Raw genomic sequence first — 14,236 nt, forward strand, 5'->3', positions numbered from 1 at the left:
GGCTGCTTTGAGTTTTAAAACGGAAAGTATGTTTGATAAAGCTTAGGATCCTTCTTACTGTGTGTCTGTATGTTGTTGGTCATGCTACAATTTTGGTGTTTTCTATTATTCTTCATAAAATACTTCTACTTCTTTTATTATGGCCACTAAGCATATATGCTTTATAACTCACTTTGTCCGTTTGTGTCCCCCCGTGCTTTTTTTTCAGGGATCTAAAGGGATAAGCTAATGGTCGATAAATTGATGTACATCCCTAATAATACACAAAATTACCTCTTCTGTAGATTAAAATTAGTGGTTGAAACCTTTTAACACTCAACTTAATCATACAACCAATAACAATTCCCTAAAGTCCTCAAAGTTGTTAAGTTAACGAATAAGCAAACGTTGTTACAGGACTTTGATGACTTGTATAACAAATATCTCATTGTCCCCTCTCTCTATCTGTTCTTTAGCTCTTTTTCTTATGTATGCTTGCATCCTTGTTTAATAAATCCATGGATATCTAATAAATATTGCAAATCAGGAGTCTGCATTTAAGAATGAATTTATATCAGAATATTGTGGAGAGATTATTTCCCAAGACGAGGCTGATAGAAGGGGCAAGGTGAGAATAAGATAGATAGATAGAGACAGTTAGGTAGAGAGATAGATAAATAGCATAGCATAGATAGCATACATGGCATAGATAGATAAATAGATGGACAGCTAGGTATAGAGATATTATATATATAGAGGAGTGATTATATCCAAAGTCGAGACTGATAGAAGGGGCAAGGCTAGAATCAGATAGATAGATAATAGGATAGATAAATAGACAGACAGACAGATAGATAGATACAGTTAGGTAGATAGATAGATAGATAGATAGATAGATAGATAGATAGATAGATAGATAGATAGATAGATAGATAGATAGATAGATAGATAGATAGACAGACAGACAGACAGACAGACAGACAGACAGACAGACAGACAGACAGACAGACAGACAGACAGACAGACAGACAGACAGACAGACAGACAGACAGACAGACAGACAGACAGACAGACAGACAGACAGACAGACAGACAGACAGACAGACAGACAGACAGACAGACAGATAGGCGATTGGCATGAATGAATTCTTATGAAAGCTTAATTCAAAAGTTAGATTCTTATAAGTTCTTGTTTCGAAGAAATTAGCCTTCCCTCTGCCTAAACTAAAAAAAATGCTCAAACATCCGCCCTTTTTCTTAACTTAATTTAAAATATTTTCTTATTCTTAAAAAGTGTAAGATTGGACAGAAAAGTAGAATTTGTTTAACCAGATAGAGTGGATGTCCATGCATTACAAATAAAAATACCACGAAATACTAGAATAGCAAAATTATTATGCTAAGCATCGCTGCTACCCCTAAATTAGGTTATTTGGAACTTACGTTTTTATCTTGGTTAATATATAATTGATATCCTACTTAGCTTAATCTTTTTTTCTTCTTTATATAGTATTGTTGCCTTAGGAATCAGTATTCCAAAATCAGAAAAATCGGATGATTTTATCACACAAAAATTTGTTGTTAAAAAAGTTAAAAATCAACATGTTTAAAATGGACGTACGGACATTCTCGTAACGATTATAGAGTTGCTCCGCTTTCTAAATCGTACCTAATCAATATCCAAAGCTTGTAATCGATAGGACAAATATAACATGCTTAAATTAACGGGAGAAAAGCTTTCCTTTTCGGACGGACGAACCTACCCTAATTCTAGAAAATTTTCGCTTTTAATAATTTGCTGTTTTGTTAGACTCTACTAGTATGAAATGGATTTTCATTTGGATTTTCTATTATTTGCATGGAGGGGGGGACATTGGATTTTAAATAGATTTTGATTCAGGTTGTACAAAGCAGCAGTGTCCAAACTATTCTACCAATGATTTTTATCCACGGAATATGTAATTTGTTCAAATAGTCCTAGTTGTCTTATCCCTTAAGATCCCTGGTTATTCGTAGTAATCCTTTGGAATAGAATTGCTTGGCGTAGATGGAATCATTTTGTCTGCAGTCCTTCTCCTCAAGGATACAGGGTGGGTCAACTGAGGATTAATTTCCGATGTGAAATTTCCTCTTTTTTAATCAAAACCTCCAAACAATAAAATTAAGAAGAACTCACTTTTATATATACTGTTAGGTGCGCTCCTAGTATCTAGGGACTATATATTTGAAGTGGTAGGGAGAGATCAGATTTATGGCCTAAAACCATCTCAAGACTAGAAGTTCCTAATAAAATAATCTAACACAGTCATGGGATCTTAATCAAGTTTCTTTAAAATGGAGAACTCAATCAGTTCAGAGATAAGATATTCTTTGACCTAACATTGTTGCTCCTGGAAACGTATTAAAAGGCGTTTTTAAAAACAGTTAAATCAAAGGGGTTTCACATGTTGGTCCTATTATATTTCTTTTTCATTTTAAACCAAAAGTTTTAAGTTATTTTTTGAGGTTTTGTATGCCAAATTGGCTTATACCAACATCGAAATTAATTTGGAAAAAATCACGAAACCTAAACGTGATTTTCAGCTGTCGTGGGGGGGGGGGGGGCAACATATAGCAGAATTGAAGACCTTTTTAAATGCCCCCCCCCCCAAAAAAAAATATTATTTTGATTAATTTCGCTTGTTGGCTATACCTTATTCCTGATGTTAAATAAGCTGCATTGAAAAGTAAAATTGTTATGGGATAATTCTATTCTTTGTATAATGGCACTATTTATTTTTCTTATCTGTTATAAAAGCTACAGATTTAGTTTTATTATTAGTACAGTATGTTTTTATGTATGATATAGAAAAAAAAGGCATAAGACGAAAAGAAAACGAAGTAGCGGGTTACGTTGTATTTTCACAGTAGCTTTTCTACTATTTCTAGCCCCTGCATGGGTGCTCTAACCCCTACAGGGCCTATTTCCTAACTCTGTATTATTAACATTTACCTAACCTAAAATAACCTATCAAAAGCTACTATGAAAATACGACCCGCTACTTCGTTTTCTTTCCATGATCCAAAAAGGCGCTTTCTACCAAAGTACCTTGTTGAGCACTGTGATTCCCCGCCTTATTTTTTTATGAATGGATAATAAAAGGAGGGCAGAGTAGTTTTTCGTTTGTTTCTTTATTACTTTAGGTCTGGTTAGGTTTGGTTATATTGGGGACTGGATATCCCCGTAGGTTCACGGTCCCCGCAGGGGTTAGGCATAATCTAAAAATAAGATATCCTTAAACCCTCCGGGGACCAATGTAAAAATTTCCTAAATGGAGAACTTAATCGTTTTTTTTAGTTTTCGAAATCCTAAGCTACAGACAAAAAACACCTTACTACTTTATTTATTACTAGTGGCTTTACCCCTAGCCTCTTAGGCGATGGTATGAAAGCTGTGTTCAGAAAAAATAGCCTAAAACCAAGCAATTGGAACCAGCAATTCCCCAGATCTTAAACTTTAGACAAAAAAAACCTTACTACTTTATTTAATAGACTTATAATTTCAGGTGTATGACAAGTATATGTGTTCATTCCTGTTTAATTTGAACAACGAATACGTGGTGGACGCTACCAGGTTGGTATTTTGTTCTTTTACTTAGGGAGGGAGAAGACATTCGACTCTAAATTACATTGCATTGTTACCCAAAGTTTTATATCCACATTTTCTTATTTGTTGAATTTTGCTAGGTTGGTTTCAAACTAGTAGTGATAAATCTCTACAGAAGGGGTCGTTTTGCTTATCGTTTGTAGAATGTTTTTTTGATTTACCGTCTACTTAGGTATCCCTTTTTCTTACAAGTTAGGCCTTTTGAACAAATGTCGTTCAATTTAAGGGTTGATTGTATTATAATAGAGTAATATTTAAGTGTTTTGTAATCTCTCCTGTTTATTTTAATCTTGAGTACGTTTTGAACCCTGTTAGATTTTATTTTACAGCTTTGTTTGTAAGAACTTGAAGAAAAAGGTCCTGCAAGCAAAGGTTTACGCCCCTAGAGGCACTAGGAGGTAGGGGGTGGTTGTTCTTTTTCTACTACGTGATTTCTCTTTTTAAAATATAGGTACCAAAAATTTAAAAAAAAAACATTAAGATTATAATTCTTTATATAGGAAAGGGAACAAGATTAGATTTGCCAACCATTCCATTAATCCAAACTGTACAGCAAAGGTAAGACCATTTTACATCAGGAATAAGGTATAACAAACAAGCGAATTAGATATAAACTAATGTTTTGGGGGAAGATAATAAGGTAGTCTACACTGAATATAATGTGTTACCCCCCTAAATTACGAATAAAATCTGCTAAAATTATTAAATATTTTTTTGAATTAATTAATTAATCATATCGTGTATTGATGAGAGAAATATTACAATTTATGTCTTACCAATTATAAAAACAAAAAACATTTTGTTTCAATGATGATCTTTTACAATGATTCGTACAATCCACTTAAAAATAGTAGGTCGTGAGAAGGAAACGAAGTTGCGGGTTTCGTCATATTTTCACAGTATCTTTTCTCCTATTTCTAGCACCTGCGGGGGGGAGGCTCTGACCCTGCGGGGCCAAATTGCCTAGCTTTGCGGGGTAATCATCTAACTTTTCAAAAGCTACTGTGAAAATACGACGAAACCCGCAACTTCGTTCCCTTCAAATGACCCAAAATAGCTGTATTTATTGTCACTTAGAATTATGCATCAGGACGATTTATCTTTCATTTAACAATTCCTGATTCGATAATGCCTTTAAGATTTAGTTAATTACTTTTTGTTTACTACTTACCTAATGAAAAGAATTTCTGTAAATTACCTACTTTGACTAATAAGAAAACTTTGTAAACAGTTTTAAACAGTTCCTGAATTTTCTTAACCTTCTTTCCAGCATTTTTCGTATTGGCGGTAATTATTTCCCCCAACGTGCCTTGTTGAGCACAAAAAAATAAAGTTAAGAGAGAGAGAGGGGGGGTGTTTTTATTCCTATTTCCTAATCCTGCGGGGCTATCCTTTACTTAAAATTAACTGAACAAAAGTAAGAAATACCCTTACCTCCATATTTTTAATCATTACATAATAAGAGGAGGTATCGATCACGACTGGGCGCTTTAATGGAAATTACTGCGAATATTTGTTGAAAAAAAGATTTCAAAGAATTAATCATATTTTGCTCAGTAGGTAGGTAGGTAGATATTGGACGCAGATTTAAATTTATATTCATTCTAAAATTAAACTGACAAATTTGATAGATTTCTATTTATAATTGCCTTGGCGTTTTCCCCCGAAAGTGCTTGTAGAGCACTGAAATTCCTCCCCCTTTTTAAAAATAAATTGAAAATAGGGGAGTAGTTTAAAGTTTGTTTGTTTCTTACTTTATTGCAGGTTAGGTTAAGTTTATTTGGCACGGGGGTAGCCCTTCATGTATTGGGGACCACAGTGGTGGTTAGGAGTTGCTACCTTCACCCCCCCCCCCCTCTTTCACATTTATTTTTAAATAGGGGGAAGGATGTTTCAGTGCTTAACGGGCGTTTTTTTGGGAAAGCACCATTACAATTTAAAATCAAAGAAAATTTAATTAATAAATTGGAAGGATAGGATAGGATTGTCGCTTTAATCATTATTTATATTTAAAAGGTGCTCCAACCATGGCTACAATGACTTATTTAGTGATTTATTGACGTTATTGCTGCACAAGACATAATTCTAAAGAAGAACCATATCGGTTCAGCGGTTACCGAGATCCTTCGATACACACAGACAGTTAGAAACCCTGTTAATTTTATATAAATTTAGGTGTTGATGGTGAATGGAGATCATAGAATAGGAATATTCGCTAAGAGATATATTCAACCAGGAGAGGAATTATTCTTTGATTATAGATATGGTCCTACTGAACAACTTAGGTATATATAGATAGATAGAAAGATAGATAGATAGATACAAATATATAAATAGATAGATACAGATATATAAATAGTTAGATATAATAAGAGATGTATTCAACCAGGAGAGGAATTATTCTTTGATTATAGATATGGTCCTACTGAACAACTTAGGTATATATAGATAGATAGATAGATAGATAGATAGATAGATAGATACAAATATATAAATAGATAGATACAGATATATAAATAGATAGATATAATAAGAGATGTATTCAACCAGGAGAAGAATTATTCTTTGATTATAGATATGGTCCTACTGAACAACTTAGGTACAGATAGATAAATAGAAAGATAGATGGAAAGGTGGAAAGGCAGACAGATAGATTGAAGAATAAACTGTTACATTGACAGATATACAGACTAATCGACAAACAGATTGTTAGATATAAAGACAAATAGATAGACAGAAAGGTAGATAGACAGACAGACATGTACAGTAAGATATATAAGTTTTCCGGAATTTTAAAGTTAGGGGGAGATTTGAAATCTGCGTCAAATTTTAAGGATTTTTTATAAAATTCGTTTTTTGTATAATTCTTTATCTAAGAGCGGAAATGCATTTTAAGTTAATTAATTTTGACCAATAGGATAGGTGGATTTTAAACTACCTGCGCTCTAATTGGTTGAATGATGTACGACATCCAATCAGAGCGCAGATTTTTTAAATCCACCAATCACAGATGCCAAAATTAATTAACTTAAAATGCATTTCCGCTTTTAGATAAAGAATTATAGAAAAAACGAATTTTATAAAAAATCCTTAAAATTTGATGCAGATTTCAAATCTCCCCCTAACTTTAAAATTCCGGAAAACTTATATATCTTAATGTACAGTAAGAAATATAAGTTTTCCGGAATTTTAATGTAGGGAGTAGATTTGAAATCTGCATCAAATTTTAAGGATTTTTTATAAAATTCGTATTTTGTAAAATTCTTTATCTAAAAGCGAAAATACATTTTAAGGTAATTAATTTTGACCAATAGGATAGGTGGATTTTAAACTACCTGCGCTCTAATTGGTTGAATGATGTACGACATCCAATCAGAGCGCAGATTTTTTAAATCCATCAATCACAGATGCCAAAATTAATTAACTTAATTTGTATTTCCGCTTTTAGATAAAGAATTATACAAAAAACGAATTTTATAAAAAAAAATCCTTAAAATTTGATGCAGATTTCAAATCTACTCCCTACATTACAATTCCGGAAAACTTATATCTCTTAATGTACAGTCAGATAGACAGATATACAGACAGATGGACAGATAAGTAAACAGACAGTTTGATATTTAGGCAGACAGATATATAGACAGACAGACAAATAGACAGACAGACAAATAGACAGACAGGAAAATAAGTTTTCTTGATAAAAATTTTTAATTTCAGATTTGTTGGAATTGAGAGAGAAATGGAATTTTTGTGAATTCAAACATTTTCCATTCTGAATATTATCAGTATTAATAAGATCAATGTGAAATTAAGAAAAGAAAAAAATAAAGAGTTATTGTTCAATAGACGCATGTTTTTTGTGATTTTGCTAAACTTTGCTACTTTGTCATCCTTGTTTATCTTTCAAACTGGTAATTTTAAAATCTAGGAATATTTAAATCATGGAAAGAAAATGAAATAGTGGGTTTCTCGTATTTTCACAGAAGCTTTTTTCCTATTTCTAGCCCCTGCGGGGGTCTACTATAACCCTGTGGGGGTCAATTTCTTAACCCTGCAGTTCAATCATTAACATTTACCTAACCTATAAAAAGCTATAGTGAAAATACGTCGAAACCCGCTACTTCGTTTTCTTTCTATGATCCGAATACTTTACTAAATATCATTAAGGGTTCTAACCCTGCTGGGCTCTTCTAATGTTTACCTAAGCTAAAAAAATAAGTTAAGTACCAAAGGGTTTAATGGGGGAAATCGCCAATCTGCTTCCAGGTTAATTAATTAGCTTTCATTTACCTATCACAGAATGTTAAATTATTTTAAACACCAAAATGTTTTCTATTTTTATACAAGAAATGTAAAACTGCCTGAAAAATATTGTAATTTTTGTATTTTCTATAAAAATATTGTATTCAAATTGCTTGTCTTTATTGTAAAGTGGATTATTAATCATAATTCTTTCTGAACTTTTTTTCCTGCATTTTTTACACCTATTTGGAGTACAATGTACTTAATTTTGTTTATTAAACAGTTTTGAAGAAGGTTTAATTTATTTTATAACAGTAAAGATAAAATCTACGATAGCTATTTATCCCTCTAAAAAATGGAATGCCCTTAAATGTTTTTTCAATTCTTCATAATGATATCATATTCGCCGATATATTTCATTATTTCCCAGGAAATAAATAAGACAATAATTTACAATAAGTACACACTAAATGATTACCCCTTCTGTAGATTAAAGTTTTTGGTTGCATATTTTGGGCATTTAAATTATTATAAGTCAACCAATTAAGATTTAAATAGAAGTACTCAAAGTTTTTAAGGCTAAAAATAAAAAACCTGGTGTGTCAAACTTTGGGAAATGGCACAGATGTAATTTACCGTCCAATGTCCCCTCCTTCCCTGGTAATGTCCCATTAGAAGTCTAAAATAGAAACTAAACTCTTATGAGGTAAATTATCAGTTTTGTCTCTCTTGAAAATGGAATAGGATATTGCAAAAATCATATCAGCCAAGATTATATCGTAATGAACAAAGTGTCAAAAGTCTAAACGTCCATCAGAGGAATAAACCGGTAATCGTAGATTTAATTTTTAAACTATAAAATTAGTTTTAACCTCCCAACTGTTAAAGCCTTAAAAGTATTGTTATTATTTTGTCTACTGTCTATGTATCGTATCATGATCTGAATAAGTTTTAAAAACGAGAAATAAAAATATAAGAAGAAAATCTTTTTTTTATTATTAAATTATTATTTGATTCTTAATTGCTAAAAACTTATAATAAAGTAACAGGATGTCTGTTTGTTTGTTAGGATCTCGTTAACTCCTGAACCGCTATGGTTCTCCCTTACAGTGTAGCTTTTCATAGGTCCTGGATTAGAGTAAAACACTAGATGGGGAAGGGGTTAGATGTCCCCACCCCCAGGACCCTGTTTCGACTTTCTATTGAGTCTTTGAAATCAAACCATAGCGTCGCGAATATTAATACATCCAAATCGCTACAAAAGAGCAGAATGCTATTTGTAGCTAGCAGACAAAAAAGATCCCTAACAGTGGGTTCAAGGTAGTTGACAATGATAGTTTTGTTTCAAATTTCTTTATTTTGGTAATAAACTCCTGATCATTGTAATGTCAGTTGGCCTGAGCTGGATCTTTAAATCATTTCAATGGTGCGCCAAAGCGGGGTGAGTCAACTTTCCACCAATGAGAGCAAAGCATTTTACGAAATGCCGCGCTGTGATTCGCTGAAATTCGGCGCTTCCCGATTTGGCGCACCATTGAAGTGATTTAAAGATCCAGCTCTGGTTTTCAATTAGTAATTAATTCATTTCATGGGATTCGCTACTTATGGATTTGGATATTGTCAACCATAGTAGATCATACGAAAAAGACTTCCTCTCAAGTGCCACTAGAGGCCTCTGTTAATCGCTGAATCTTTGCTATAATTTTTAAAGCTACTCTATAATTCTCTTAGATTTCTGTACTGCTATGGTGGAAATGTGATTTTCTTAACTGCTTTTTAATGTAGATAGCTAAAATTTCCGATGGAGATTCTTTGAACCAATGATCATTCAGAATAAAATTTACTTGGTCCTTCGATCTGTCGGCAATGCTTCAAAATACTTTATTCTCTTAAGGTTTCATGATTTTAATCGCACATTCTCCCTCTTATCTTACCTGTTTTAGTGTTAGTCCCTTCATGATTTTTTTAAAAAGGATAACAACATCCATTAAAGCGAAGCACTGAAACGGTAGGACAAACGGACATTAACACTTGTATAATGTCAGAACTGAATTCATAATATAAATGTATAAGAGTCAAAGCAAAATTGTAAGTAAATTTGTTAAAAACTGCTTGATTCAGAATAATGTTTATGGACATACTTACATTTTTAGGACTTGATTATAGAGTTGCTTCGCTTATTACATTATACTCTGTCGTCCCAGGAATCAATATACCAAAAATCAGATCAATCGGATGATTAGATCACATAAAAATTTGTTGTTAAAAAAGTAATCGTACCTAACTATTAAAGGAATCGCCATGCAAAATTTGAAATCGATAGGACAATTCTAACATGCCTAAATTAACAAAAAAAAGCTATCCGTTACGGACGGACCGACCCTAATTATAGAAAAGCTTCGCTTTTAAAAAAAGGTTGGGGATTCATCATACATTATCTAAATATTTATTAAAATTATAAAATAATGCACAAAAGATATAAAATACATATGACACATAATAATATGGCCAGGAAAAATTGAACAAATATTCAGCAATTTTAATCAGGGATCTAAAGGGATAAGACAATGGCCGATAATTTAATGTACATCCCCAATGATGATAAACAAAAACTGCCCATTCTGTAGATTAAAATTAGTGATTAAAATGTTTGGACAATCAACTTAATAAACCAACCAATCAAAATTCAATAAAAATCCCCAAAGTTGTTAAGCCAATGAATAAGAAAACGTTATTATAAACTTTGGGGACTAGTGTAATAATCAGCCAATGTCCCCTCTCTCGAAGAATTCTTTTCGAATAGTGTTACTTCACTTCCGCTTATCATTAGTACATTTGTATATTGTTTCCAATTCACAAATTGCAGCAAAAAATGAGAGGGAAAGAAATGTTAAGTGACGTCCAAGCTTTTTTGAGGTTGGGGGGTTTAAACTAAGGTGATCCCAAAAATTTAGGGGGGGAAACATACTTTAGGCCCCCTCCCCCTTGGACATTCTTTGCATTGGTCCATGTGCTTAATATTCTTTAGGGGAATCAGAGCTGGATCTTTAAATCGCTTTAGTGGTGAGCCAGATCGGGGTGCGACGAATTTAAGCCAATCACAGCGCGGCATTTCATAAAATGCTGTGCTCTCATTGGTGGAAAGTTGGCTCACCCCAAACTGGCTCTCCACTAAAATGATTTAAAGATCCAGCTTAGGAACTACAAATACATCAAAGCACTTAATTCTACTTGATTAAAATTGCATATTATTTGTCTAAAACTCCTGTAATGAACACACACAAAATATTTAAATACAAATACAAACAGTGAGGGTAAAGATAAATTTTGTTCTTCCAAAAATTAAATTTTTAACAAAAAAATCTTTTATAATCCAAACTGCAATAGCTCGATAAAATGACAATATCATAAGATAAATTATGTATTTAATTTCAAGGAAAAAAGAAATTATCAAAAAATATTTCAGGCACTTATGGTAGTAAAAAATTGAAATAAATTAATGATTAGAAAATAATAACTTTTTCCCTTTTAAAAGTATAACTGGTGATGTATATGGCCATGAAATTTGAATTATGAAAAAAAAATCAAATGTTTTTTTTTTGCTAGGAAGACAAAGGTGATAATATGATAAAATTTGAATAAAAAACTTAAAATTAAAACATTTTGAACATACCATAATCTTTTTGAATATTCAAATTCTTTAGATGTTCATACAATTTTCAAAAATTACACACAATGAAAGCTAAATATAGTATGCCAATATAGTACCAAATTAAATTTTGGTACTTGTGAATTTAAAATTCCATTTTTTGTAGTATATATTTTAAAAAACAGATTTTCTGTAATTTGAATTCTTTCACTAAAATTGAAAAAAAAACTATATAAATCTTTAAAACTTACCCATTATAAAAACTGCTATTTTGTGGAAATACCTTTAAAAAATTGCAAAGCTTAAGTTATGAATCAAGTGGTGAATAAAAAAGCTGTGGATTTTCTAGTTTTACATGCTTTCAATGATTCGGATAACATTTCCTATTATTAAAATTGAATTTTTAGCTAATAATACAAACTTAGGCAAAATCAAACAAATCTCAAGGATGGAATTCTTGAAGGGATAGGATTGCAAAATTACATTTTCTCATTGTCATTAACAAAGAAAAGGGTTGGAAATTCATAGTATGATTGTAAATCTTTCACTGATACCAGTATAATATCTGTGGTATAAAAAAACCTTAATTATGGATTATTTGCTAATTGAATAATCTTTCTAGACTAGAATGTTTCAACACCCAAGAATGTGCAAAATTATTTGGGTGTGTTTGCAAACTTAAATTCAGAATCATAAATATCTTGCATATCTTATGTAACAAGAAACATATTATCTATAATTTGCACAAATTGTTTTTATTATTTTAAACTTAATAATTATTAGCTGTTTATTTAAATATATGTTATTAATCTTTTCCTTTTTAAAACCATTCATTAAAACAAATAAGATTTTCTCTGTCTAATTAGAGAATAAAAGAACAAATGAAATAAATAACCCAGGGAAAGTTTAGTTTTATTATTGATAAAAAAAATTGATTAACTTTTTGTAATATTTTACTTTATATCTAAATTATGATTATTGTATTATAGGGATGTTGCACATTTGAAGAAAAAAAATAAACGTAGGCATACAAAATATTTGCTAACAAATACTTTTGACTTTTAACACTTATCTTTTAATATATCTATGAGGAAGCAGGAAAATGAAATAAAAGTGTACAGTGTACACAATCTACCCAGTAAACTCTTTTTGAAACCACTTTTTATGATTTCTAGATCTTTTTCAAGTGATTTCAATTGCATTTTTGCCTTAGGTTGTATGAGTGGTTTTCACACAATTTAGCATAGTATAAAAAATGAAATAGCTAAAATAAGTATTTGAATTTATTAAATTTTTTGCATTGATTTTTATAATCTATAAGTATTTAACCCTGGCTAAAATACCCCTAATGTCCTACAACAGAACTATTAATCATTTACTGAAAATAAGCTAAATTTGACTCAATATAATTTTTGTGTGTATAATAATGATACATCATATGAACACCATAAAGATTTCAATTTAGATTATGGACAGTTTCTAAATCCCATTCATTTCAAAGAAAGAAAAAAACCTTTTAAGATATGTTAAACTTTTTGATAGTAACCATTTCAGTTGAAACAATAGTTTTTGTTTTATTTTCACTGAAAAAAAATTAGAACAAAATTCACAAAAAATGATAAAACACTAAGAAACAAAACAAAGCACTATTCTACTAGATACTTCTAATCTTGAAAATAAAATTGTATGTGGAATGTATAAATAATGTTTTATCTGAACAACATGGATACAGTGATAAGTCTATTGAAGATAAATTAATCCTATAAATTTAAGAAATGCAAATTCAGATATTCTTGATTTTTGTTTGGAAAGAAGATTATGTTTTTTTTCTCATAGGAAAGCTTTAAAGACAAAATATAATTGTGATTTTTGAAATTTAGGGAGTCTAATTTAACCTCCATTTACCTATCATTGTATTCATAAAAACTCATTATATTTTACTGCACAAACTCCCTGTTTCATTATTTTAAAATATATATTGGAAATATTATCCTATAAAATACAAATAGAATGATAAATAGAGAACCAAATTTTACTTTTGAAATTTTCAGGCACAAAGGGTTAAAAAATATTTATTTGTATAATTGAGAATAACTCCTGGTGGGTTTTGACTGGAAAATACAAATTATAATAATCTGTAGGTGAGGGAGAAAGTAGCTAAAAAAATCAGCATGTGTCGTCATAAAAATAAGAGATTATCCATCTCTTTTTTAGGGGTTTTCTTTCCCACTCCTCCTCTCCTCATTTTTATGACGTCAGAATGTTTTTGAGCTACTTTTTCCACTCACTTCAGTAGGCATTGGAAATTTCTCATGGTGGGTTTAATTATCATTTACATTAACTGTATATCTGAGGCGCAATGGGTTGAGGTGGAAATCATTGAAAAGGTCCCCAATGTCATCAGGAACAACTCCCACAGGGGTTCCATTCCACACAAGACCCTCCCACAGTTTCACTTCATCCTAAGTGGGCAAAATGTTGATTGGTACTTCTTATAAATATTAGCGTTTGCGCCCCTAGCACCTAGGGACTATGAAAGGGGCTAGAAAATTCTTAGAACCTATGTGAATAGGATAGTTTTTTACTAAATCTTTTTGGAAAATTTTATCTAGAAAAATTTAAATTAAGTTTTCCTTACAAATATTTTTAGTAGAGTATTGTGTCATAAATTCATTTGATACAGGTTTTTTAAAAATAAAGCATCGTATTATAAACAGCTT

The 14,236-nt window shown here is 31.2% G+C and overlaps 2 protein-coding genes across 3 annotated transcripts in view; one reads left to right on the forward strand and one right to left on the reverse strand.

Annotated features, from left to right (window-relative positions):
* The window catches only part of E(z) (histone-lysine N-methyltransferase E(z)), a 50,950-nt gene extending 42,099 nt beyond the window's left edge, over nt 1-8,851 (forward strand). Inside the window, exons 24-29 of one of the 2 annotated variants that reach the window (XR_013885046.1) lie at nt 525-607; nt 3,525-3,592; nt 4,126-4,183; nt 5,801-5,910; nt 7,343-7,536; nt 7,793-8,851. Coding sequence is in view for 1 of the 2 variants with exons in the window: in XM_080180542.1 (XP_080036668.1) it covers nt 525-607; nt 3,525-3,592; nt 4,126-4,183; nt 5,801-5,910; nt 7,343-7,379 (356 nt within the window). In the remaining variant the exon portion in view is untranslated. Of the gene's footprint in view, nt 1-524; nt 608-3,524; nt 3,593-4,125; nt 4,184-5,800; nt 5,911-7,342 lie in introns of both variants that reach the window. The other variant, XM_080180542.1, reaches the window with a different exon arrangement.
* Nucleotides 8,852-10,304: 1,453 nt separating this feature from the next.
* LOC145334915 (uncharacterized) overlaps nt 10,305-14,236 on the reverse strand; it is a 40,262-nt gene continuing 36,330 nt past the window's right edge. Inside the window, exon 9 of the mRNA XM_080180545.1 lies at nt 10,305-13,978. Within this exon, the coding sequence (XP_080036671.1) occupies nt 13,838-13,978 (141 nt within the window). The 3' untranslated portion in view covers nt 10,305-13,837. The remainder of the gene's footprint in view (nt 13,979-14,236) is intronic.

Source organism: Acartia tonsa, chromosome 13 (assembly GCF_053477335.1).
Source record: "Acartia tonsa isolate MP-2025a chromosome 13, ASM5347733v1, whole genome shotgun sequence".
NCBI classification, from domain to species: domain Eukaryota; kingdom Metazoa; phylum Arthropoda; class Copepoda; order Calanoida; family Acartiidae; genus Acartia; species Acartia tonsa.